Source organism: Bombina bombina, chromosome 5 (genome assembly GCF_027579735.1).
Source record: "Bombina bombina isolate aBomBom1 chromosome 5, aBomBom1.pri, whole genome shotgun sequence".
In the NCBI taxonomy this organism is placed as follows: Eukaryota; Metazoa; Chordata; class Amphibia; order Anura; family Bombinatoridae; genus Bombina; species Bombina bombina.
Genome location: NC_069503.1, coordinates 119543500 through 119566541, shown reverse-complemented (window position 1 = coordinate 119566541; position 23042 = coordinate 119543500). Strand labels below are relative to the sequence as shown.

The window sequence follows — 23042 nt, the reverse complement described above, 5'->3', positions numbered from 1 at the left end:
GGGTGTGTGTGCTAGGATTGGCGCAACTTGTTGTGTTTTTATTACCAATAATACAGGTAGAATACACCAAGATATAAATAAATTACATGAAGTCCAAAGTAAAATACGTAAACAAGCACATAGTGCCTTTGATGGTTTTGATTGGCTATTTGGTTTTGGCTCATGGATAGGTTCCCTTGGAATGCGTATTATTACAGGTATTATTATTGCTATTATTATTATCTTGCTAGTATATCTATTGTTTAAGCTTAGTGTATGTGCTATTAATAGATTCACATCACCTAATACCAAATCATCACCACACAATGTTCAATATGATCAATCTTACATGGCTATGTTACCTTCTACTTCTTCATTTCTTTCCACTCCCCAATACCTGACTATTATACCATCTTGTTCTCCTAAACGTACTCTTTCCATTGAGCCCCCCAAAGACTCTCCACCCTCTCATCCTTCCTACCCTCTTTATCACACCCTCACTCTCAGGTAAAGTTTTATTCTTTTTGGTCTCATAATAATCCTAAGATATAGATATATATATATCAACCTATAAGTTTTTTTTTCTCCTTATTATATGTTATTCTTTCAGAATAAAAGGAGGCATTGTAAGAATATTATAATATCTAGGGAGCATATATATACATTGTATCATTTTTATATGTTATGTTTAATTGTAATGTATCTTTTCTGTATCCCTTTAATATTCAATTGAAGCAAGATGCATGATGACCTTTATACACACATTTTATATGTACTTTTGAACCTTTGAGCTATGTGTGAGAAAACACTGCTGATGTAAGGAATTTTAGTTAGGTCAAAGGTAGCTATACATCAGATTGAAATATTTTGAGATCCTACATTACTCCTTTTTTCCTGTCAGTCATAAATTTACTTAATATCTTCAAGGATATCTGACAAATGTGATGTACAACTTACAGGATGCCAGATGTTTTTCCTCATCTTAGAAATGAGCTAATGACTACAGATTTCAATGTATTCTGAAAGGTATATAAGCTCGCTATCCTGAACAATAAAATTAGAGCTGTTCAACAAACATATTCTTGTGTGTTCTCTGAGCGGCTCTCCAAGTACTTGAAAACACTTTGCAGGGTAGATACCAGAGTCCTGAAGCAGAGGAAAATAAGAGGGTCGTGGTCCTAGAGGAGTCTCCTTACAGTTGTTTAAAATTGTATGCTCTCATACAAAAAAAAAGTTTTTCCCTTAATATGTTTCAAATGTCTTGTTGTACCAGCAGTACAAAACATAATAGAAAATGCTTCTTTAGGTTTAAGTTTGTTTATAAAATAGCTGGTTTTGTTCTTTGATACCACAACCCATCAAACTGGGTTGAGCGTGCAGATTTCGCTATGTTATTACTTTTTCTACACACAAATGCTTATCTCTGTTTGTAAACCGCTGGTACACCCCAACAGATTTGCCAGATTAAGTGAAGATGTTGGGGATATCAGTTCAGGGGTGGCAGTGTCAGAGAGGGCTGTGTTGCCTAGTATAGTGAACAGTCCTTTAGTTGTGGAAGAGCAGCATACTATGGTGGGCAGTCCTTCAGACATGGTAGAGGGGCATACAAGTCAGGGCCTGAGACAGATGTTGGTGGTAGGAGACTCTATTATTAGGAAGGTTGATAGGGTAATTTGTCATCCAGACCCTTTAAATAGAACAGTTTGCTGTCTTCCAGGGGCTTGTGGAGCGTATTGATAGATTGTTAGAGGGATGTGGGTCTGATCCTGCAGTCATGGTGCATATTGGTACTAATGAAGGAATCAGCGGGATATGGAGAGTCCTAAAAAATGACTTCAGGGAGTTGGGTAGCAAGCTTAAAGCAAGGACCTCCAAAGTAATATTTTCTGAGATATTACCAGTGCAGTGTGCTAATTCAGTAAGGCAGAAGGAGCTAAGGTCTGTTAATTCATGGCTAAAAACATGGTGCAAAAATGAGGGGTTTGACTTTTTAGAGCACTGGACTGACTTTTCACTTGGGTACAATTTGTACAGTAAGGATGGATTGCATCTGAATGACATGGATGCAGGTGTGTTGGGGGAAAGGATGGTAGCAAGTTTAGATAATCTTTTAAACTAGGCAAAGGGGGGGAGGGTCAGTTAGAACACAATAGAATAGAGAGATTTGTCTGTGAATCTGTCAGTCTTTTGCTATCTCAAGGAAGAGATGACTTAAATGTCACATTAGAAAGTATGGAGGAAAGCACACCAAGTATCAGCAGAAAGCACATGAAAATTAAATGTATGACAACAAATGCAAGAAGCATGACAGGTAAAATGGGGGAGCTGACGCTCTTAGTTGCAGAAGAGGACTATGATGTTATCAGTATAACTGAAACTTGGTGGGATGATTCACATGACTGGGCAGTTAACTTAGAGGGGTATACTTTATTTAGGAGGGACAGAAATAATAAAAGGGGTGGAGGAATCTGCATGTATATTAAACCTAAGCTTAAACCTACAATAAGGGAAGCTATTTCTGATACAGGCGACAATGTAGAGACCCTGTGGGTGGAAATAAAGAGTGGGGGGAAAAATCCTAAAAAAATATTACTAGGAACATGCTAAAGGCCTCCCAACATTAGTGACCCGGAGGAAACTCAACTACTAATACAAATAGGTAAGGCTGCTAATAACAGTGCTGTAATTATGGGAGATTTTAACTATCCTGATATAAACTGGGCCAATTAAACTAGTAATTCAGCTAAGGGGGATAGATTTATAAATGTTCTCAGGGATAACTTCTTGTCACAATTAATAGAGGAGCCAACTAGGAGTAAAGCTATATTGGATTTAGTGCTATCAAATAATACAGATATAATATCAAACATAGAAGTCAAAGAACATTTAGGTAACAGTGATCATAACATGGTCACATTTGAAATTTCTTTTCATAAGCAGTGTCTTAAAGGTTTAACCAAGACTTTTAATTTTAAGAAAGCAAAATTCAACAATTTAAGGAAATCATTAAATAACATAAATTGGGACAAAGTATTCTCTAATAAAAATACAGAGGATAAATGGATAACATTTAAAACTGTTAAATAAATATACATATCAACAAATACCATATGATTATAAAAATAAAAAATCCAAGCCAATGTGGCTGAATATAAATGTGTTAAGAGAAATTAGGAAAAAACGTAGGACATTTAATTTATTCAAAGAAAATAGTGCAGACTCAAAATTCCATATTTATAAGGAATGCAAAAAAGCCATCAAATTAGCCAAAATTGAAAATTAAAAATGAATTGCAAAGGATTCTAAATCTAACCCTAAAATGTTCTTTAAGTACATAGATAGCAAAAAATCTAAGAAAGACAATATAGGTACATTAAAATGCGGGGAGGTCAGCATGATTAACAGGGACAGGGAGAAGGCTGAGATACTAAACCAGTTTTTTTTCTTCAGTATACACAAGAGAGGAACCATTGGATGATACTTTGGAACAAAATAGAACATGCCAGCCCATACCATTAATTGGGTTATGTATAGAGGATATCAGGAACAAATTGGATAATATTAAGGTAAATAAAACTCCAGGCCCAGATGGAATACACCCAAGGGTGTTAAGGGAATTTAGCACTGTTATAAACAAACCTCTACTCAATTTTTCAAGACTCCTTATCCTCAGGCATGGTACCCAAGGATTGGCGTAAAGCTGATGTGGTGTCACTCTTCAAAAAGGGAAGTAGGGATGATCCAGGAAGCTATAAACCAGTTTGTCTGACATCAATAGTGGGGAAGATATTTGAAGGGATTATATTGATGAGCATATTCGTGTAAACAAGATTATGAGTTCTAATCAGCATGGTTTTATGAGAAATAGATCATGTCAAACTAATCTAATTAGATTCTATGAGGAAGTAAGTAAAAATATAGATAAAGGGGAATCAGTTGATGTGATATACTTAGATTTTGCAAAGGCGTTTGATACAGTGCCACATGAGAGATTAAAGCACAAAATTAAGGGACTGGGAATAGCTGAAAATTTTTGTTAAGTAAGGTCATTAGGTCAGAGCAGGATGAACTTTCGTTACAAAGGGACCTGCAAAAATTAGAAGTATGGGCAGGTAAATGGAAAATGAGATTTAATACTGGAAAATGCAAGGTTCTACATTTTGGAAGTAAAAATAAGCAGGCAACGTATTATTTAAATGGGACAATATTTAGCCAAACACAGGAGGAAAGGGATTTGGGGGTAGTAATAGATAACAAGCTAAAGATGGGTGCACAATGCAGGACAGCAGCTTCAAAGGCTAATAAGATACTAGCATGTATTAAGAGGCATTGACTCAGGGGAGGAAAACATAATTCTGTCACTATATAAAGCCCTGGTAAGACCTTACCTTGAGTATGGAGTGCAGTTCTGGGGACCAATCGCAAAAAAAGATATTGCAGAACTAGAAAAAAGTTCAGAGAAGGGCCACAAAGCTAATAAGGGGATTGGAGAATTTAACCTATGAGGAGAAGCTAGCCAAACTGGGTCTGTTTTCTTTAGAAAAAAGGCACTTAAGAGGTGACATGATTACTTTATATAAATATATTCAAGGCCCATATACAGAGATGGCAGAAGCTCTGTTTATTCCAAGAAAAATGTTTGTGACCAGAGGTCACAATTTAAGGTTGGAGGGAAGGAGATTTAATCTCCTGCAACGGAAACGTGTTTTCACTGTAAGAGCAATAAAATTGTGGAACTCATTACCAAAGGAGGTAGTGAATGCCAATACCCTAGATACATTTAAAAAATATTTGGATACATTTCTGTCTATAAACAAAATTCATGGATATGATTGCTAGTATTAAATGGGTCACCTTTTAGTGGGATTATTTAAGCTTAACTGGAGCTTTTTGTATATATTTTAGATTTGTATAGGTTGAACTCGATGGACTTCGGTCTTTTTTCAACCTCATCTACTATGTTACTATTTTACAACAATTATTAGCATTTTTTTTACTTATCTCACCTACCTCCCACTGGGAGTGTAATTTCTTCTGCAGCCTGTGTTTACACATCTGTTTTTTTAGCCTATACTTAAGTATAAAAACTGTTAGTATAGGAAGGGCTACCACAGGCAAATTCTGCTATTTAAATTGCTGATTATAAAGGTAAACAATTCAATACACTTCAGCAGATACAATTAATAATTGGTAACAAATTAAAGGGGAGAAAATTTTAGGGTAAAGTGTTATTTTAAATTTAAAAATGTGGCCTCTGGCTAATTCCACCATAAATAACAGCCATTTTCTCTCTTTTTTTTTCTTTCTTCTTTGTAGAAAATCGACCAGAGAACAGAGAGAATAAACCCAATACCACATAATACAAAAGTACTAAACGTTAACATAACAGTACTAACAGGTTAATTAACAGATCTTGGATGACATACAGTGTGTGCAGAAAGTAAGAAACAACTCCTGCAGAAGATAACGTATATTTACTGAGTGAACAAAATCATTTTAACAAATGGAAAATCTCAAATCACAGCAAATGATGGACAAAGGAAAGGAATCTTTTACTTGTACAGAGTGTGGAAAAAGCTTTACACGAAAATCAGGTGTCTTATTACACCAAAGAGTACATACAGGCGAAAAGCCATTTAAATGTAGGGAGTGCGGCAAATGTTTTGCACGAGAGAATGTGCTTGCAGCTCATGAAAGAGTCCACACTGGGGAGAAACCATTCACATGTACAGAGTGTGGAAAATGCTTTAGACAAAGGAACGCTCTACTGGAACACCAAACAATTCACACAGGAGAGAAACACTTCAAATGTACTGAGTGTGGAAAAAGCTTTAGGCAGAAGATAGGATTTTTAAAGCACCAAATGATTCACACTGGAGAGAAGCCTTTCACTTGTACAGAATGTGGCAAACGTTTTGCACGGAAGAGTCACCTCATAGCTCATGAAAGGCTGCATACAGGAGAGAAACCATTTGCTTGTACTGATTGTGGGAAACAATTTAGAAACAAGTCAAATCTACAAATACACCAAAAGATTCATACAGGAGAGAGAGATTTTAAATGTAGTGAGTGCGGGCAAGGTTTTATAAACATGTATAGTCTCATATCTCATAGAAAGATCCACACAGGAGAGAAACCATTCACATGTACAGAATGTGATAAAAGCTTTAGAGAAAGGTCAGGTCTCTTAAGACACCAACGGATTCATACAGGGGAGAGCCCATTTGCATGTGAAGAGTGTGGAAAATGCTTCAAATTAAAGAGTCATCTTGGATATCATAAAATTATCCACACAAAGGAGAAGCCATTCACTTGTACTGAATGTGGGAACAGTTTTTCATTTAAAACAGCTCTACGAAGACACAAACAAATTCACACAGGAGACAAACCATTTACGTGTACAGAATGTGGGCTAAGCTTTGTAGACAAATCAAAACTCAGACGGCACCAAATGATTCATACAGGGGAAAAGGCTTTCACATGTACAGAATGTGGAAAAGGATTTACGAAAAAGCCAGCTTTCCTAAAGCATCAAAACACTCATAATGTGTAACAACTTTATGCAAAAATAAGATCTCATAAGAAGCGAAAATTCACATCCCATGAAAACAAGTCGGAAATACTTTGTTTAGATAACGATTATACTCCAAATCAGTATAAACTTCCATTTCTTAAAGGGACACTGTACCCAAAATTTTTCTTTTGTAATTCAGAAAGAGCATGCAATTTTAAGCAACTTTCTAATTTACTCCTATTCTCAATTTTTCTTCATTCTCTTGCTATCATTATTTGAAAAAGAAGGCATCTAAGCTTTTTTTTGGTTTCAGTACTCTGGGCAGCACTTTTTTATTGGTGGATGAATTTATCCACCAATCCGCAAGGACAACCCAGGTTGTTCACCAAAAATGGGCCGGCATCTAAACTTACATTCTTGCATTTCAAATAAAGATACCAAGAGAATGAAGAAAATTTGATAATAGGAGTAAATTAGAAAGTTTCTTATTAATTTCATGCTCAATCTGAATCACGAAAGAAACATTTTGGGTACAGTGTCCCTTTAAGGTTAAGCATTAATTACCATGTCTAGGTATAAACATTTTTGGAAAAAAAAACAATTTATGGTATAGATTAAATGTAATTAAAACCAATGAACAAGTTGAGAAAATGTAGATAGATGGGTAAACCTCCCTCTATCATTGCTTGGAAGCGTTCACCTGATTAAAATGATGATAATCCTGAAATTGCTCTACCCATTAAATATGTTACCGCTTCTGTTGTCAAACAATATCATGAGGACTAATAAAACGTTTAGGTCCTTTCTCTTGCATGGCAAAAGGGCACACATTAGTTTAGTGACATTAAACAGATATGCTGAACGGAGAGGATTGAGTCTACCCAATATGTATTGCTATAATCTAGCATGTCTGAAATAGGTTCTGTATAGATTAGTTATTAAGAACAGAACAGTTTTCAAATTATAAAATGGAAAGGACAATTTTTTTCGGGTGTATCTGCTGATTATGGGCTTTGTTTTTTTGGAAATGGCATCTCTGAAGGTTTTTTATCATAATATTTATAAAAACATAGTTTAAACAGGGGTCGACCAATTTGTTTAGAATTTAGGAGCCAGGCATAATTTTAGGAGCAAGACAGTGGTATTTGTATACAGATATATGGAGATATATGGAGGATAACCCCAAATTTTAGGAGCCAGGGGTAAAATTCTAGGAGCCAATGGCTCCCAGGTTCCTGGGTTTGTAAAACATAGTAACACAGAAGATAAGTTTGAAAAAAGAAAGAAGTCCATCGAGTTCAACCAATACAAATCTTAATTCATCTACATTAAAAGCTCCAGTCGACCTTAAAGGGACAGTCTACACCAGAATTTTTATTGCTTGAAAAGATAGATATTCCCTTTATTACCCATTCCCTAGTTTTGCATTACCAACACAGTTATATAAATACACTTTTTACCTCCTGTGATTACCTTGTATCTAAGCCTCTGCAAACTGCCCCCTTATTTCAGTTCTTTTTACAGACATCAATTTTAGCCAATCAGAGCTTGCTCACTGGAACTCCACGTGCTTGAGCACAGGGTTATCTATATGATAAACGTGAACTAACACCCTCTAGTGGTAAAAAACTGTCAAAATGCCCTGACAGAAGAGGCGGACTTCAAAAGCTTAGAAATTAGCATATGAACCTCCTAGGTTTAGCTTTCAACTAAGAATACCAAGAGAACAAAGCAAAATCGGTAAAAGTAAATTGGAAAATTATTTAAAATTACATTCTCTATCTGAATCATGAGAGTTTATTTTGTACTAGACTGTCCCTTTAAAGTAATCTCATATCCCTGAATTCTGTTTCTAGCCAGAAATGTATCTAAACCATTTTTAAATGTATCTAAGGTATTGGCATTTACTACCTCCTTAGGTAATGAGTTCCACAATTGAACATTTACATTGCTGGAGATTAAATCTCCTTTTCTCCAGCATTAAATTGTGACCTCTTGTCACAAACAATTTTCTTAGAATAAACAGAGCTTCTGCCATTTCTGTATAAGGGCCTTGAATATATTTATATAAAGTAATCATGTCACCTCTCAATTGTCTTTTTTTTCTAGAGAAACACAGTTTGGCTAACCTCTCCTCATAGCTTATATTCTCCATTCCTTTTATTAGTTTTGTGACCCTTCTCAGAACTTTTTCTAAGTCTTCAATGTATTCTTTTTAATTGATCCCCAGAGCTGCACTCCATACTCAAGATGAGGTCTTACCAGGGATTTATATAGTGACAGAATTATGCATTCCTCCCTTGAATCAATCTTATTAGCCTTTGTAGCCGCTGCCCTCCATTTGCAATGTGCACCCACCTTTAGCTTGTTATTACTACTCCCAAATCCCTTTCCTCTTATGTTTGGCTAATTAATTCTAGTTCCATTTAAATGATAAATTAAATGCACGGAAATGCAGTCATGAGAAAATTGAAAGTAGTTTCATGTTTTTGTTTATTATATTCCTTTTATCTGGAATCCCTGTTTTTGGTTATGAGATGCAGTCATATAATCAGTGGGAGATCTGTAGTATTAAATCACAATATAAGAATGTTCAAAGCAATGAGAATTGGACTTTAACTTCCTTCATCTCATTTATTTGATTTTCTTCTTAAACGGGGAAAGTCCACAACCTGCATTCATTACTTTTGGGAAATACAGAACCTGACCCCCAAGAGGAGGCAAAGACACCAAAGCCAAAGTCTTAAATACCTCCCCCACTTCCCTCATCCCCCAGTCATTCTTTGCCTTTCGTCACAGGAGGTTGGCAGAGAAGTGTCGGAAGATTTGGTTTAGTCTCTTATTGAGGGTAGTATTCTTCGGAATGGGACTGGAGTTTTAAGTAGTCCTGTCAGCCTCTCGTTGAGAGCATGGATGAAAGTTAGAGTCCAGAGATGTATGGAGAGTCTTTCTACGAAACCTTCCTGACTCATATTAACAGCTTCATAAGCAATCAGCGTTAATGAGTTTTGCTGCCTGCTTTCTTCACTCAAGTCCATGTCAGAAGCGATGCTACTATCTGTCACACTTGAAGGGCTGTGTTCCTGTTCCACTGCGTAGATTCCGGTAAGATCATTTAATTTTACTTTCAGTATGAGTATGTAATGTATATGAATAAGTCAGGGTCTCAGTGGGACTCCTTTATCTTGGGAATCAAGGGTTAAAATCTCCTGAGGGAGATTATTGAACAGGGGGGACTTTAATCATGTTTGTTATGCGATTCTGTCTGCTTATGTGTAGTGATGCTTGGGCTTGTGGCTATTTTGGAACATAACAGCCTTTTTTATCAGGCATGCGCTGTCTTTTTGGACTGGCGTGCTTTTCTTTGGCCTGCACGATGCACCTTGTGACCGGGCGTGGTCATGTTTCTGTTCTCCATTTCCATATTCCTGACTGTGTGGTGACAGAGAGACTCTGTTTCGCTACTTATCTGGGTCCTAGAAGGTGGTGAGCGCCATAGCCATTGGGGTTGTTAGGTGCCGTTTATTTCAATCACCAAGTTATGGAGGATTCTGATTTTGTGGAGACAGATGTCTCTGTTTCCGATTCTACTTCTTGCAAACAATATGAAATGGCCCGGGTAATCCATGCCCATCAGTTATGTTCCGAATTCCGCTTTAGAGTGATCTTTTCTCCTGAATCGGGGAACTTAGAGTGCGCCGAGCCATCCGCCCCTGAGGATTCCATATCCCGTGGGGCACGCGCCCTAGATCCTTCTTTTGCTACGCAAGCAGGTGTCCTAAATGCAGTTACCCCTTCTCCGGAAGGCGGCTTGTTTCCTCCAGAAGTTACGGCATGGTTTTGCATGGCCATATTTATGGCGTTGGCGCATTTACATCTTCCCAGAAGATATACTGTCTGTGTTCTGCCAACCAGGGCTCATCAGGCATGGGATTGTCTGGATCAGATCAGCCCTCTAGGGAAGCGTTTTCCTCCGAGGCTTCAGGGGTCCAACCCTCAGGGCCGGGGTCATCAGTTACCACGGCAAAGGTAAGTCATGCCTTTCGTTATAGACTGGCATGCCTTTGTGTCCTTCTGAGGCATGTTTTGGCAGTGCTGGAGGATACTACTTCTAATGGTTCGATGGATCCTTGGTCTCCTGTTCCGGACAGCAAGCTGGGTTAGACGCATGGGGATGAAGTCAATCTCCTTGTCATCTCCATTTTTTTTTTTGGGGGGGTATCTTACTCCAGTCCTGACCTTTGGAAGAATTGGGCCTCTGATTGGCTGGTCCTGTTAATGTGTCCATTCTTCTTGGGCATTCACCTGCTGGTACTGCCTTCATTTACTTTGATACAGTTAGGATGTATTTCATTTCATATTTAGAAGCTCATGTCTGTTATAGTTTTTCCTTTTTGGAAACCATTTCTTTTCTCGAATTTGATACTAGCGATTTTGTGGTCACTTTAGCACTTCCGCGGAAGTTTGATCATTTGTGTTAGGACATTGTTATGTCTATAGTATGTTTGTCTATCCCTACTAGGGAATCAACTTTTCTGTGGACTTGGACAGTTCCGTGGTGCCTATATATCAGGCTGGTCCTGGTCGGGCACTAGTTTTTCTGTTCTTAGAAGTCTATATCAACCACGTGGTGCCCGTTTTCATCGGCTGGCCTGGTTGGGGTGCCAAGTTTGCTCACTCTGGTGACGAGTTGTTTTTTTTAATTGATTTTATATGTTATAGTAGGCCTTTTCATTCCTAGACATTAGGCTGGTCCTTGGTTTTTCCTTTGGGTGGGGCATCAGAGGGGCATCAGTCCTAAATGTCCTGTTCCTGATTGTTGGCGGGGTTACCGTGGTCGGATCCTGCTAAGGCTTACTCTGAGGGTTCCTGAGGTCCTTTGGCCTAGGAGCTAGAGTTCTCTTCTCGAGGGGGTTGCAAGTTCAGATGACTCTTTGGATATCCATGGTACCAGGTTAGGTAGTGATTCTTGTCTCCTCTTTTGGTATTCTTTTTCTTGGATTGTCCATACCTCATCCATATGGGGTCAAGGTTGCTGTGCCGCTTTTCCACTTCATTGGGGCTGGATTTCTGGTCATCTGTGTTCTGGAAGCTCTGGGTTTTGGCCCTTTATTTTCCCCTACGATATCTCAGCTGTTTCCATATTTTTGGAGCTCTGGAGATGGTGTAGTCTCTTTTTCCTGTGGTTGCCCCGGCTAGGCATTTAGGTTGTTTACCCTCTTTAAAAAATCTGCACGATAGCAGACAAAACACGTAGAGGTTATTCAAGGCTTGTTTTGGACTGTCCGGGCATCCGTAGCTTTGGAGGCAGAGTTCCCCATAGTCATAGCTCGCATTTGGATACCAGGGAGGAATGTTGGATTTCTACCACGCCGTGAAGCCAGGACCGGATAACGAAAGACTGCATTACTGAGTATTGAGTACCTGAAAGGGGAATGTTGTTCCTTGTTTTTATTTTAAGTCAACTCTGTTTTTATTTCATTAAGCTTATTAAACACTGTAAGTGCAACTTTATAAGCATGCGCTCTTGTGATTTGTTGATTACCATACTTGAGTCTGTTTCTTTGCACTTTTTTCTTCTAGAATTCAAGCTTCTGCCCTACTCCATTTGGTGTGAAGGATACATTTTGCAAAATAAACAGCATCAGACTCTGTGTACCCATTTCAAATTTGGACTTTGCATTTTGGACTTTGCAGTTTGGTCATGTTAAAAACATTTTCTGTATAACTGTGTTTAGATTGCATACAATATTATTTATTATTTTTTATTTTACACTGCTTAGAGTCTTCATATGCATTTAAAATAGGGTGTTGTTTGATTATATATATTTTTTGTTTTGTGTTCTGTTATAACGGACAAATTTATGTTTTAAGTTCAAGATAGTGAACTATTATATAACTCTTAAAATTTCACCTAGCAAGGGCTGTTAGTGCCCTCTCCACCCTGAATGCGCCCGATCTCGCCTGATCTTGGGAGATATGCAGGGTCCCTTGGATGCGGCTGTGATTGCATTGCCTATGGTACAATGTCTTCTCCGGATGGGGTAACCCGTGGGTTCCTCAGGGGTTATTAGTTTGAAGCCGGCTCCGGGTTCCGGGTGTCCGGTTTTATGGCCTTGACCCTTGTCTTTGACTGGACGTTTTTGTGTTTTTCTGTGTCCTGATCTGATTTGGACGGCCCAGTTTTCCTGTTCCAGAACATCCTCGTCTCTTTGGCTGGGTTTTCTTCTTTAATGGAGCATTTGAATTATTCTGGGCCGACTCTAATCACCGGATGGTTCCTGTCAATTGGTATTGTCCTTTTGACGTCCATCTACAGCTTTACACTCCATGCCTGTGGGCAGGTAAGCAGTTATGTTTGCGTTTCCCCTCCTTTTATGGAAAGACTGGGCATACCACAGTATCCGCCTGGTGCACCGGAGGTCCTTCTCTTCCTTTGTTCAGGGGGTCCTCTCTGCCTTGTGTGCAGGATGTTATGTGACGGGTTGGTTTCTGGTGGCATGCCGTTTCTGTAGTTTCAGTATGGGGTCTCCTTTTTTTGGGAGTTCTATTGGGAAGGGAGCTGTGTCTGGATTCTGGAACCCAAGCTCGTCTTTGGGGGGTCTGGATCCCCGCCTTCTCATTCCTGAGAATGAACTTTTAATTCCCTTGTCCTTTCGGACTTTGCCAGTCACTTTGGTGCTGGGTCCGTTACCTCGGAATGGGGGTCAGGGATCTTATGGCCCTGTTGAGCCTTGACCACGTATCATCGTTAGATCTTTTTGGGCCTTCCTTAGGTGGGAGGTTTTGCGGTGTTTCCTTCCCTCCGCAGGTAGCGTTCTCTGCTGTTTTTTGGGTGCTCTTCTTCCTCCCTGTCTTCTTGGGAGGGAGTTGTTCTGCACCTTTTTTCTTTGGAACTTTTCCTCTGGGGAGAGTCCTGGTGCAGATTCCTAGCATTGTTTCGCTAGTGTTGACGGCTCGCATCCGCTGAGACCTCTTTTGCAGAGGGAAGCCTGTGGCTTCATCTGGAGCATACTTAGATATTATGCCGCTATTTTTAGCGGTTCCCGGGGGTGGTTTATTCCTCTGTTGCTCTATCCTTTTGGACTATTGTATCTGAGTTCTTCTTCTTCCCTTTTGGGAGAATGGGAAGGTTCCCCCTTCCCTCGGGTCGGGGGTGCATTTCTATGTGGGCTCGGAGCCTGTGGGACTTTGTCTAGTTGGAGGCCTTTGTGCTCGGTGGAGTCTAGTGATTCTAGGCGGTCTCTAGCAAGGACCTTGTTGGTCTTAACTGATAGGAAGTTCCTTGGTCCTTTCCTTTTTTGTTTGGTTCCTTCTGCTTCTGGTGAAGCACTTTTTTTGTTGGGCTTTGGGTGTTTTCAGGCTGTGGTGCCCTCAGATGGGGCCGCCTCTTGTACCCACCCATTTTGCATTCAGTGTCCTCTATAGCTTGGGTATTGTTTTCCCAAAAGTAATGAATGCAGCTGTGGAATCTCCCCAATTAGGAAGAAAAACTTAAATTATGCTTACCTGATAATTTTTCTTTTCTTCTGACGGGGAGAGTCCACAGCTCCCCACCTGCGTTTTTATCTATGGGGCGACCGTGTTTTTTATTCTTCTGGCACCTTTTTCACCCTGGTACTTCTCCTACTGTTCTTTGTTCCCTCGGCAGAATGACTGGGGGATGAGGGAAGTGGGGGGGAGGTATTTAAGCCTTTGGCTTGGGTGTCTTTGCCTCCTCCTGGTTGCCAGGTTCTGTATTTCCCAAAAGTAATGAATGCAGCTGTGGACTCTCCCCATCAGAGGAAAAGAAAATTATCAGGTAAGCATAATTTAAGTTTTTATTCAAGTTAAACATTGTATTATGGATCTTGTGAAGAGATTTCCTCATTTCTGAGAGAAATCCCCTTTATTTCCTCTTTTAAAATGGCAAGTTCACATTTAAAGGGACAGTATAATGTAAAATGTTTTTTTTCCTTAATGTATTTTCAATGAATTGTTATATCCGCGGCAGAGTATAGAATGTATGAGAAATTGCATTTTCGGGTTTGTGTATATGAAATTGCTGGTTTTGTGCCTTGAAACCAAAGCCTATAACAATGAAACAAAAGAAAGTAAATCAGCTCTAATTCAATAGCAGATATCTCTAAGTATTGTAAAACGAGATAAAATAAACAAATAAGTGATTTGGGCAATAGGCTTAAGACATAACCAAAAATATGAGATAAACTAAATAATTAATACAAAGCTTTATTAGTCATGATCAATAAGTGAATGTATACAGTGAAATAACATTATAGAGCCACAATATACTGTGTGTGTGTGTATATATATATATATATATATATATATATAGATATAGAGAGAGAGAGATGGGGGGGGAGAGAGAGAGAGATGGGGGGAAAGAGAGAGAGAGAGAGATGGGGGGGAGAGAGAGAGATGGGGGGAGAGAGAGAGATGGGGGAGAGAGAGAGATGGGGGAGAGAGAGAGATGGGGAGAGAGAGAGATGGGGAGAGAGAGAGATGGGGGAGAGAGAGAGATGGGGAGAGAGAGAGAGAGATGATGGGGGAGAGAGAGATTGGGGGGGCAAGAGAGAGGAGAGCGAGATAGAGACTGGGGGCGAGAGAGAGAGAGAGATGGGGGGGAGAGAGAGAGATGGGGGGGGGAGAGAGAGAGATGGGGGGAGAGAGATGGGGGGGGGGAGAGGGGGAGAGAGATGGGGGGGGGAGAGAGAGAGAGATGGGGGGAGAAAGAGAGAGAGAGATGGGGGGGAGAGAGATGGGGGGGGAGAGGGGGAGAGAGATGGGGGGGAGAGAGAGAGAGAGATGGGGGGAGAAAGAGAGAGAGAGATGGGGGGGGGGAGAGAGAGAGATGGGGGGGAGAGAGAGAGAGATCGGGGGGAGAGAGAGAGAGATGGGGAGGGGGAGAGAGAGAGAGATGGGGAGGGGGAGAGAGAGAGAGATGGGGGGGAGAGAGAGAGAGAGATGGGGGGAGAGAGAGAGATGGGGGGGGGAGAGAGAGAGATGGGGGGGAGAGAGAGAGATGGGGGGGAGAGAGAGAGAGATGGGGAGAGAGAGAGATGGGGGGAGAGAGAGATGGGGAGGGGGAGAGATAGAGAGATGGGGGGAGAGAGAGATGGGGGGAGAGAGAGAGATGGGGGGAGAGAGGGAGAGAGAGAGATGGGGGGGAGAGAGAGAGAGAGAGATGGGGGGGAGAGAGAGAGAGATGGGGGGAGAGAGAGAGAGATGGGGGGGGAGAGAGAGATGGGGGGAGAGAGAGATGGGGGAGAGAGAGAGGGAGAGAGAGATGGGGGAGATAGAGAGAGAGATGGGGGGAGAGAGAGATGGGGGGGGAGAGAGAGAGAGAGATGGGGGGGAGAGAGAGAGATGGGGGGGAGAGAGAGAGATGGGGGGGAGAGAGAGAGATGGGGGGGGAGAGAGAGAGATGGGGGGGAGAGAGAGAGATGGGGGGGAGAGAGAGAGATGGGGGGGAGAGAGAGAGAGATGGGGGGAGAGAGAGAGAGAGAGATGGGGGGGAGAGAGATGGGGGGGGAGAGAGAGATGGGGGGAGAGAGAGAGATGGGGAGAGAGAGAGAGGGAGAGAGAGAGAGATGGGGGAGAGAGAGATGGGGGGGAGAGAGAGATGGGGGGGGAGAGAGATGGGGGGGAGAGAGAGATGGGGGGAGAGAGAGATGGGGGGGAGAGAGAGAGATGGGGGGAGAGAGAGAGATGGGGGAGGGAGAGAGAGATGGGGGAGAGAGATGGGGGGGAGAGAGAGATGGGGGGGAGAGAGATGGGGGGGGAGAGAGAGAGATGGGGGGGAGAGAGAGAGATGGGGGGGAGAGAGAGAGATGGGGGGGAGAGAGAGAGATGGGGGGAAGAGAGAGAGAGAGATGGGGGGGAAGAGAGAGATGGGGGGGAGAGAGAGAGAGATGGGGGGGAGAGAGAGAGAGAGAGATGGGGGGGAGAGAGAGAGAGAGAGAGAGATGGGGGGAGAGAGAGAGATGGGGGGGGGGAGAGAGAGAGATGGGGGGGAGGGAGAGGGAGAGAGAGAGATGGGGGAGAGAGAGAGAGAGATGGGAGGGAGAGAGAGATGGGGGGGAGAGAGAGATGGGGAGAGAGATGGGGGGGAGAGAGAGAGATGGGGGAGAGAGGGAGAGAGATGGGGGGGAGAGAGAGAGATGGGGGAGAGAGGGAGAGAGAGAGATGGGGGAGAGAGAGAGAGATGGGGAGAGAGAGAGAGAGAGAGAGAGATGGGGGGGGGAGAGAGAGATGGGGGGGAGAGAGAGAGAGAGAGATGGGGGGAGAGAGAGATGGGGGGAGAGAGAGAGAGAGAGATGGGGGGAGAGAGAGAGAGAGATGGGGGGGGAGAGAGAGAGATGGGGAGAGAGAGAGAGATGGGGGGGAGAGAGAGAGAGATGGGGGGGAGAGAGAGAGAGAGATGGGGGGAGAGAGAGAGAGAGAGAGATGGGGGGAGAGAGAGAGAGATGGGGGGGTAGAGAGAGAGAGATGGGGGGAGAGAGAGAGATGGGGAGAGAGAGAGATTGGGGGAGAGAGAGAGAGAGAGATGGGGGGAGAGAGAGATGGGGAGAGAGAGATGGGGAGAGAGAGATGGGGAGAGAGAGAGATGGGGGGAGAGAGAGAGAGATGGGGAGAGAGAGATGGGGGGAGAGAGAGAGAGATGGGGAGAGAGAGAGAGATGGGGAGGGAGAGGTGGAGATATATATATATATATATATATATATAGAGAGAGAGAGAGAGAGAGAGAGAGAGAGAGAGAGAGAGAGAGAGAGAGAGAGAGAGAGAGAGAGAGAGAAGAGAGAGAATGAGAGAGAGAGAGAGATAAGAGAGAGAGAATGAGAGAGAGAGAGAGAGAGAGAGAGATAAGAGAGAGAGAATGAGAGAGAGAGAGAATGAGAGAGAGAGAATGAGAGAGAGAGAATATGAGAATGAGAGAGAGAGAGAGATAAGAGAGAGAGAATGAGAGAGAGAGAGAGAGAGAGATAAGAGAGAGAGAATGAGAGAGAGAGAGAATGAGAGAGAGAGAATGAGAGAGAGAGAATATGAGAATGAGAGAGAGAGAGAGAATGAGAATGAGAGAGAGAGAGAATGAGAATGAATGATGATGATGATTACCTTCAGAGAGCCATACACAGTCTAATAAGACACTGTAAGAGTCCAAATAAGGAATAGTAGAGGAAAGTCTGTATATCAGTATCCAGGTCAGATTGCTCTAATACAAGCCAATGCTGCTCTCTTTTAGTGGTATTTCCACAAACCAAAGGACACAGAGAGCTATGAAAAACAGTAAGAGAAGCACAAATAACGGCTTAGCAAATTTATTCAATAAAACATAAATAAGCGCTTACATTAAAATGAAGACAATTCAGCATCCATATGAGATGAATGTCAGTGATGTGATATGTAGCCGATTGTTGAGTCCCACTAGCAGTTCGACATCCAAGATCTTACTCTGCGCCTAGGGATCTATCGGATGTGTTCTGTAAACTGTTTGCACTGACGATTACCCGCTTGCTGGGGGGCGCTTCAGCGATCTGCTGGTCGTGATGTCAGACGCTGCTACATATCGCATCAGGGACATTCATCTCATATGGATGCTGAATTGTCTTCATTTTAACGTAAGTGCTTAAGTTTTATTGCACTTTAATAAATTTGCTAAGTCGTTTATTGTGCTTCTCTCACTGTTTTACGTAGCCTATAACAATATGGGTTGAGCTTGCAGGTAATATCAGATCTCATTATGTTATCACTTTGTGTACACACACTTGATACTTATCTTACGTCTGTTTGTAAACCAAAGCACAATACTTGGAGAGAACAATGGAAAATGATAATTGTATTAGTTATCTCTTCTACACCCCACTGGGAGTGTATTTTCCTCTGCTGGCTGTGTTTACAGCCTGTCAGTTGCCTGGACTTAAAGGGAGATAAAACTCAGTTTTAAACAACTTTTGAATGTACTTCTATTATCAAAATGTCTGTTTTCTTTTTATCCTTCGTTGAAAAGCAAGAAGGTAAGTTAATGAGTGTGCACGTGTCTGCAGCAGTTTTTATACATTAGCAAGAGCACTAGATGGCAGCACACCTGTCATATAGTGCCCCAGAAATGTGCACGCTACCTATCTAGATATATCTTCAACAAAGATGAATATGAGAACAGTCAATTTGAGAAGTAAACTGAAAACTTTGTTTTTTAATTGTATTCTCCATCTGAATCACGAAAGTAACATTTTGGGTTTATGTCCCTTTTAAGACCAAAAACTTCTAGTATAGGTGGGGATACCACTGGCTAAATCAGCTACTTCAAATGCTGAAATAACAGTAAAGGAGCTACTTGAAAACAATGTAATACACTCCAGCAGGTAAAATAGATCATTGAGAACAAATTAGAGGGCAGAAAAAAAATGGGTAAATTGTCCCTTTAAAGAGATATATAATTGTTTTAGTATATTACTAGCTAAACAGATGCAATTTAAATTTTGGATAAAAAAAAGAAAGTCATCAATAAATCTATTAAAAAGGGATACATGACAGCAGATAAATACTTAAAAAAAGATGTGTTGATGGATATAAACAAACTTGAGGTATGTATGGAAAAGTGAATAATCTTATATACATTTAAAAACACAGAACAACAAAGACAGGAAGAGGGGCAATGTACATATTAACATTGTAATGATCTTTTGGTAAATTGGATATGTTTTTCTATTTTGTTTTTTTAATATAAGGATGTAGAATTGATCTACAGAATTATGGTAATTATTGACTGTTATAATTGAACCATTGTTCTTGTGAATTTTATTTTTAAAATAAAGTTTTAGGAGATTTTCAATCCTCTCTGTCTTTGAATGGGCGGACTGCACGCTCCTGAGGTTCTGATTTAAAGGAAAATATATAAAGAAAAATATATGTGGTGAAGTTAATAAGAAAAGTCTTAAGAGTGTATCAATACACGTTGGAGACCTATTTTAAGGAGTCACACATGAAAATGATTTATAAAGATTATTTAACTGCCAGTTGGATTGTAAAATGGAATTAAGATTGTATAAATAAATGGAAATATCAAGAAGAGAATACTAATTTAAAGGGACAGTCTACAACAAAATTGTTATTGTTTGAAAAGATAGATAACGCCTTTACCACCCATTCCCCAGCTTTGCACAATCAACATTGTTATATTAATATACTTTATAGCATTTAAACCTCTACATTTCTGTCTGTTTCTAAGCCACTACAGACAGCCTCTTATCACATGCTTTTTTTATTAGCTTTTCACAACAGAAGACTGCTAGTTCATGTGGGTCATATAGATAACATTGTGCTCACTCCCGTGGAGTTGTGCATGATACAGCACTAATTGGCTTAATCGCAAATCAATAGATAAAAAAATTGAAAAGTCATGTGATAAGGGGGGTTGTCAGAAGAAGCTAAGATACAAGATTATCACAGAGGTAAAAATATATTAATTATCACCGTGTTTCATTCTGTGCAAAACTGGGGAATGGGTAATAAAGGCATTATCTATCTCAAACATTTTATCATGAATATTAAAGCATTTTTTTTAAAATTAAGAATAAAAAATGTTTACATTATAACTGGTTATTTTGATTTTAAAGCAAACTGTTGTCTGTGTATATGTACAGATGGTCCCTAAGGACTGATTGCTCACTGGCCGATAAAGCAGATCTCTCACTACTTTATTGGAGGAGAATGACATGCCTCCCAAGCATAAATCTCAGAACAGGAACATCATTTGTGTTAAATACCCTGTTTAAAGGGACATGATACCCAAAATCTTTCTTTTATGATTCAGATAAAACATGCAATTTTAAACAGCAATGCACTACTGGGAGCTAGCTGGACACATCTGGTGATCCAGATACAAGAGGCATATACAGTGTTACGGTTACCCTTAGTCTCGCTGAGAGATGGACCGCTTAGTAGCCTGGATCCCTATTGCTAAAGAGGGGAGAAGCTGCTTTCCATAGTATTCTATATGAGTCTCGCAAATATAGAATAATCTCCCTTAGCTGCAGTACAGCTAGGATACCCTTCTGCCCACAAGAACGAGTCAACGCTGCGATTGAGGGTCAAACAAGAACTCAGGACTGGGATGCCCAGCCTGCTTTTTATTAAGGTTACATGCACACAGGGCACTCCCAGGGGAGAGGGGGGGAAGCACAAAATCCCCCATCACACATTTAGATAGAGAGCACTGTCCTTTGACAGGCCACAATAGGATTACAGTACTTAAGATAACAAGTTTACAAGTTCATCTTATCAATTAGCAGTCTGGCTCCAGAGGTGATTAGACAATAGTTTCTAAAAGCTGAAAAAAAAGAGTTAACTCTTTATGAAATGATACTTGTTACGGTTTTCTTGGAGCCCTTCTTAGGCGCTGGCTTGCTGGTTCAGGCATTGCTGCTGGGAAATAAGCTCTTCACAACAAAATAATTAATGCTTCTGTAACAGTGCTCCCTTTCTGTGGAACACTCTGGCAGACACTGTCTGACCCCTTTTCGGGGCAGACTAAGGCTGTCCAGACCGCTGGTTATGTGGGGCTGAGGTCGGTTTGTCTGGACAACCCGTCGGCGTTGCCATTCTGTTTCCCAGGTCTGTAAGTAATGGTGAAATTGAAGGGTTGCAACGATAAGCTCCAACGTAAAAGCCTGCCGTTATCTCCAGAGACCCGGTTCAGCCACACCAACGGGTTATGGTCGGTGACCAGAGTGAACTCCTGACCATATAAATAGGGAGTCAATTTCTTTAATGCCCACACCAAAGCCAAACACTCCTTTTCGACCGCTGCATAGCTGACTTCGCGGGGCAGGAGCTTCCGGCTGATGTAGGCAACTGGATGCTCCCCTCCATCTTCGCCTACTTGGCTGAGGACGGCTCCCAGCCCGAACATGGAAGCATCTGTATGGACGATAAAACGTTTGTTAAGGGCTGGGGCCGCCAAGACAGGAGCGTTAATTAGAGCATTTTTGAGAGCCTGGAAAGCCGTTTCACAGTGGGGAGACCACAGGACCTGTCGAGGTAAGTTCTTCTTGGTCAAGTCAGTCAGGGGTTTGGCAAGTGTGCTGTAGTCTGGTACGAACCGTCTATAGTACCCTGCCGTGCCCAGGAAGGCTAGGACCTGAGTCTTAGTGATGGGGGTGGGCCAATTGGCGACAGCTTCTATTTTGGCCGGCTCTGGTCGCTGCTTTCCACACCCCACCCGGTGACCCAGGTACTGTACCTCGGCCATCCCAAAGTGGCATTTCTCTGGCTTCAGAGTCAGGCCAGCAGCCCGGATCTGATCCAGAACCATTCCCACATGAGCTAAGTGGTCCTCCCAGGACTCACTGTGGATCGCTATGTCGTCCAGGTAGGCGCAAGCAAAACTCTGGAAGCCATCCAGGAGCCTATCCACCAAGCGCTGGAATGTAGCTGGGGCATTCTTCATCCCAAACGGCATTACCCGAAACTGATATAAGCCGAATGGGGGTGACGAATGCCGACTTGGGGATAGCCTCCGGGGCCAGGGGAATCTGCCAGTAACCTTTGCAGAGGTCAATAGTGGTCAGGTAATTTCCCCTGGCTATACGATCGAGTAGCTCGTCTACCCTGGGCATAGGGTAAGCGTCCGTCACGGTATTTTCATTGAGCCTCCGATAGTCTACGCAGAACCGGGTGGTCCCATCTTTCTTGGGCACCAAGACAACTGGGGAGGCCCAGGGACTATCGGAGGGCTCAATTACCCTGAGCTGGAGCATCTCATCGATCTCCTTCTTCATTCCTGTCCTAACTGCTTCAGGGATTCGGTACGGAGCCTGGCGCAAGGGAGCTTGTCCCGGAGTATCTACCTGGTGGGTGGTTAAAGTAGTGTACCCTGGCTTCGGGGAGAAGGTGAGGTGTTTGGACTGGAGGAGTTGGTTGAGCTGCTCCCTTTCAGTGGGGCTAAGTCGGTCCCCTATCTGAACCTGCGCCACTATACCTGTGGGGAGGCTCTTTTCTAATAGGTCTGGAATGGGTAAACTGTCGGGGTCTTCCTGAGGGGAACAACATACGGCCGTCACGTTCTCTGGTCGCTCAAAATATTCCTTGAGCATGTTTACATGGAATGTCTTTCTAAGATTGTTGTCGTGGCAGCTAGCTATCACATAAGTGGTGTCTCCCCTTTTCTCTACGATCTGGTAGGGACCCTGCCAGGACGCCTGCAATTTGTCTGTCTTCACCGGCTTAAGTACTAACACCTTTTGTCCTATGGTGAAGATTCTCTTTCGGGCCCCCCGATCGTACCATACTTTCTGTCTTCTCTGGGCCAACTGGAGATTAGCCCGCACGGATTTGGCTAATTGCTCCATTCGGTCCCTGAGTTCCAGCACGTATGGCACAATTGGGACACCGTCAGCCTCCATCTCTCCCTCCCAGTGCTCCCGGATCAGGTTTAGGGGTCCCCGTACCTTTCTTCCGTAGAGCAACTCGAAGGGAGAGAACCCTGTCGTTTCCTGGGGCACCTCCCGATAAGCAAATAGGAGGTGCGGCAGGAAGCGTTCCCAGTCTC

At 42.0% G+C, this 23042-nt stretch overlaps 1 protein-coding gene across 1 annotated transcript in view; it reads left to right on the top strand.

Annotated features, from left to right (window-relative positions):
* Window positions 1–5482: 5482 nt before the first annotated feature.
* The window catches only part of LOC128661377 (gastrula zinc finger protein XlCGF26.1-like), a 98269-nt gene continuing 80709 nt past the window's right edge, over window positions 5483–23042 (top strand). Inside the window, exon 1 of the mRNA XM_053715638.1 lies at window positions 5483–6242. Coding sequence (XP_053571613.1) covers window positions 5483–6242 — 760 coding nt within the window. The remainder of the gene's footprint in view (window positions 6243–23042) is intronic.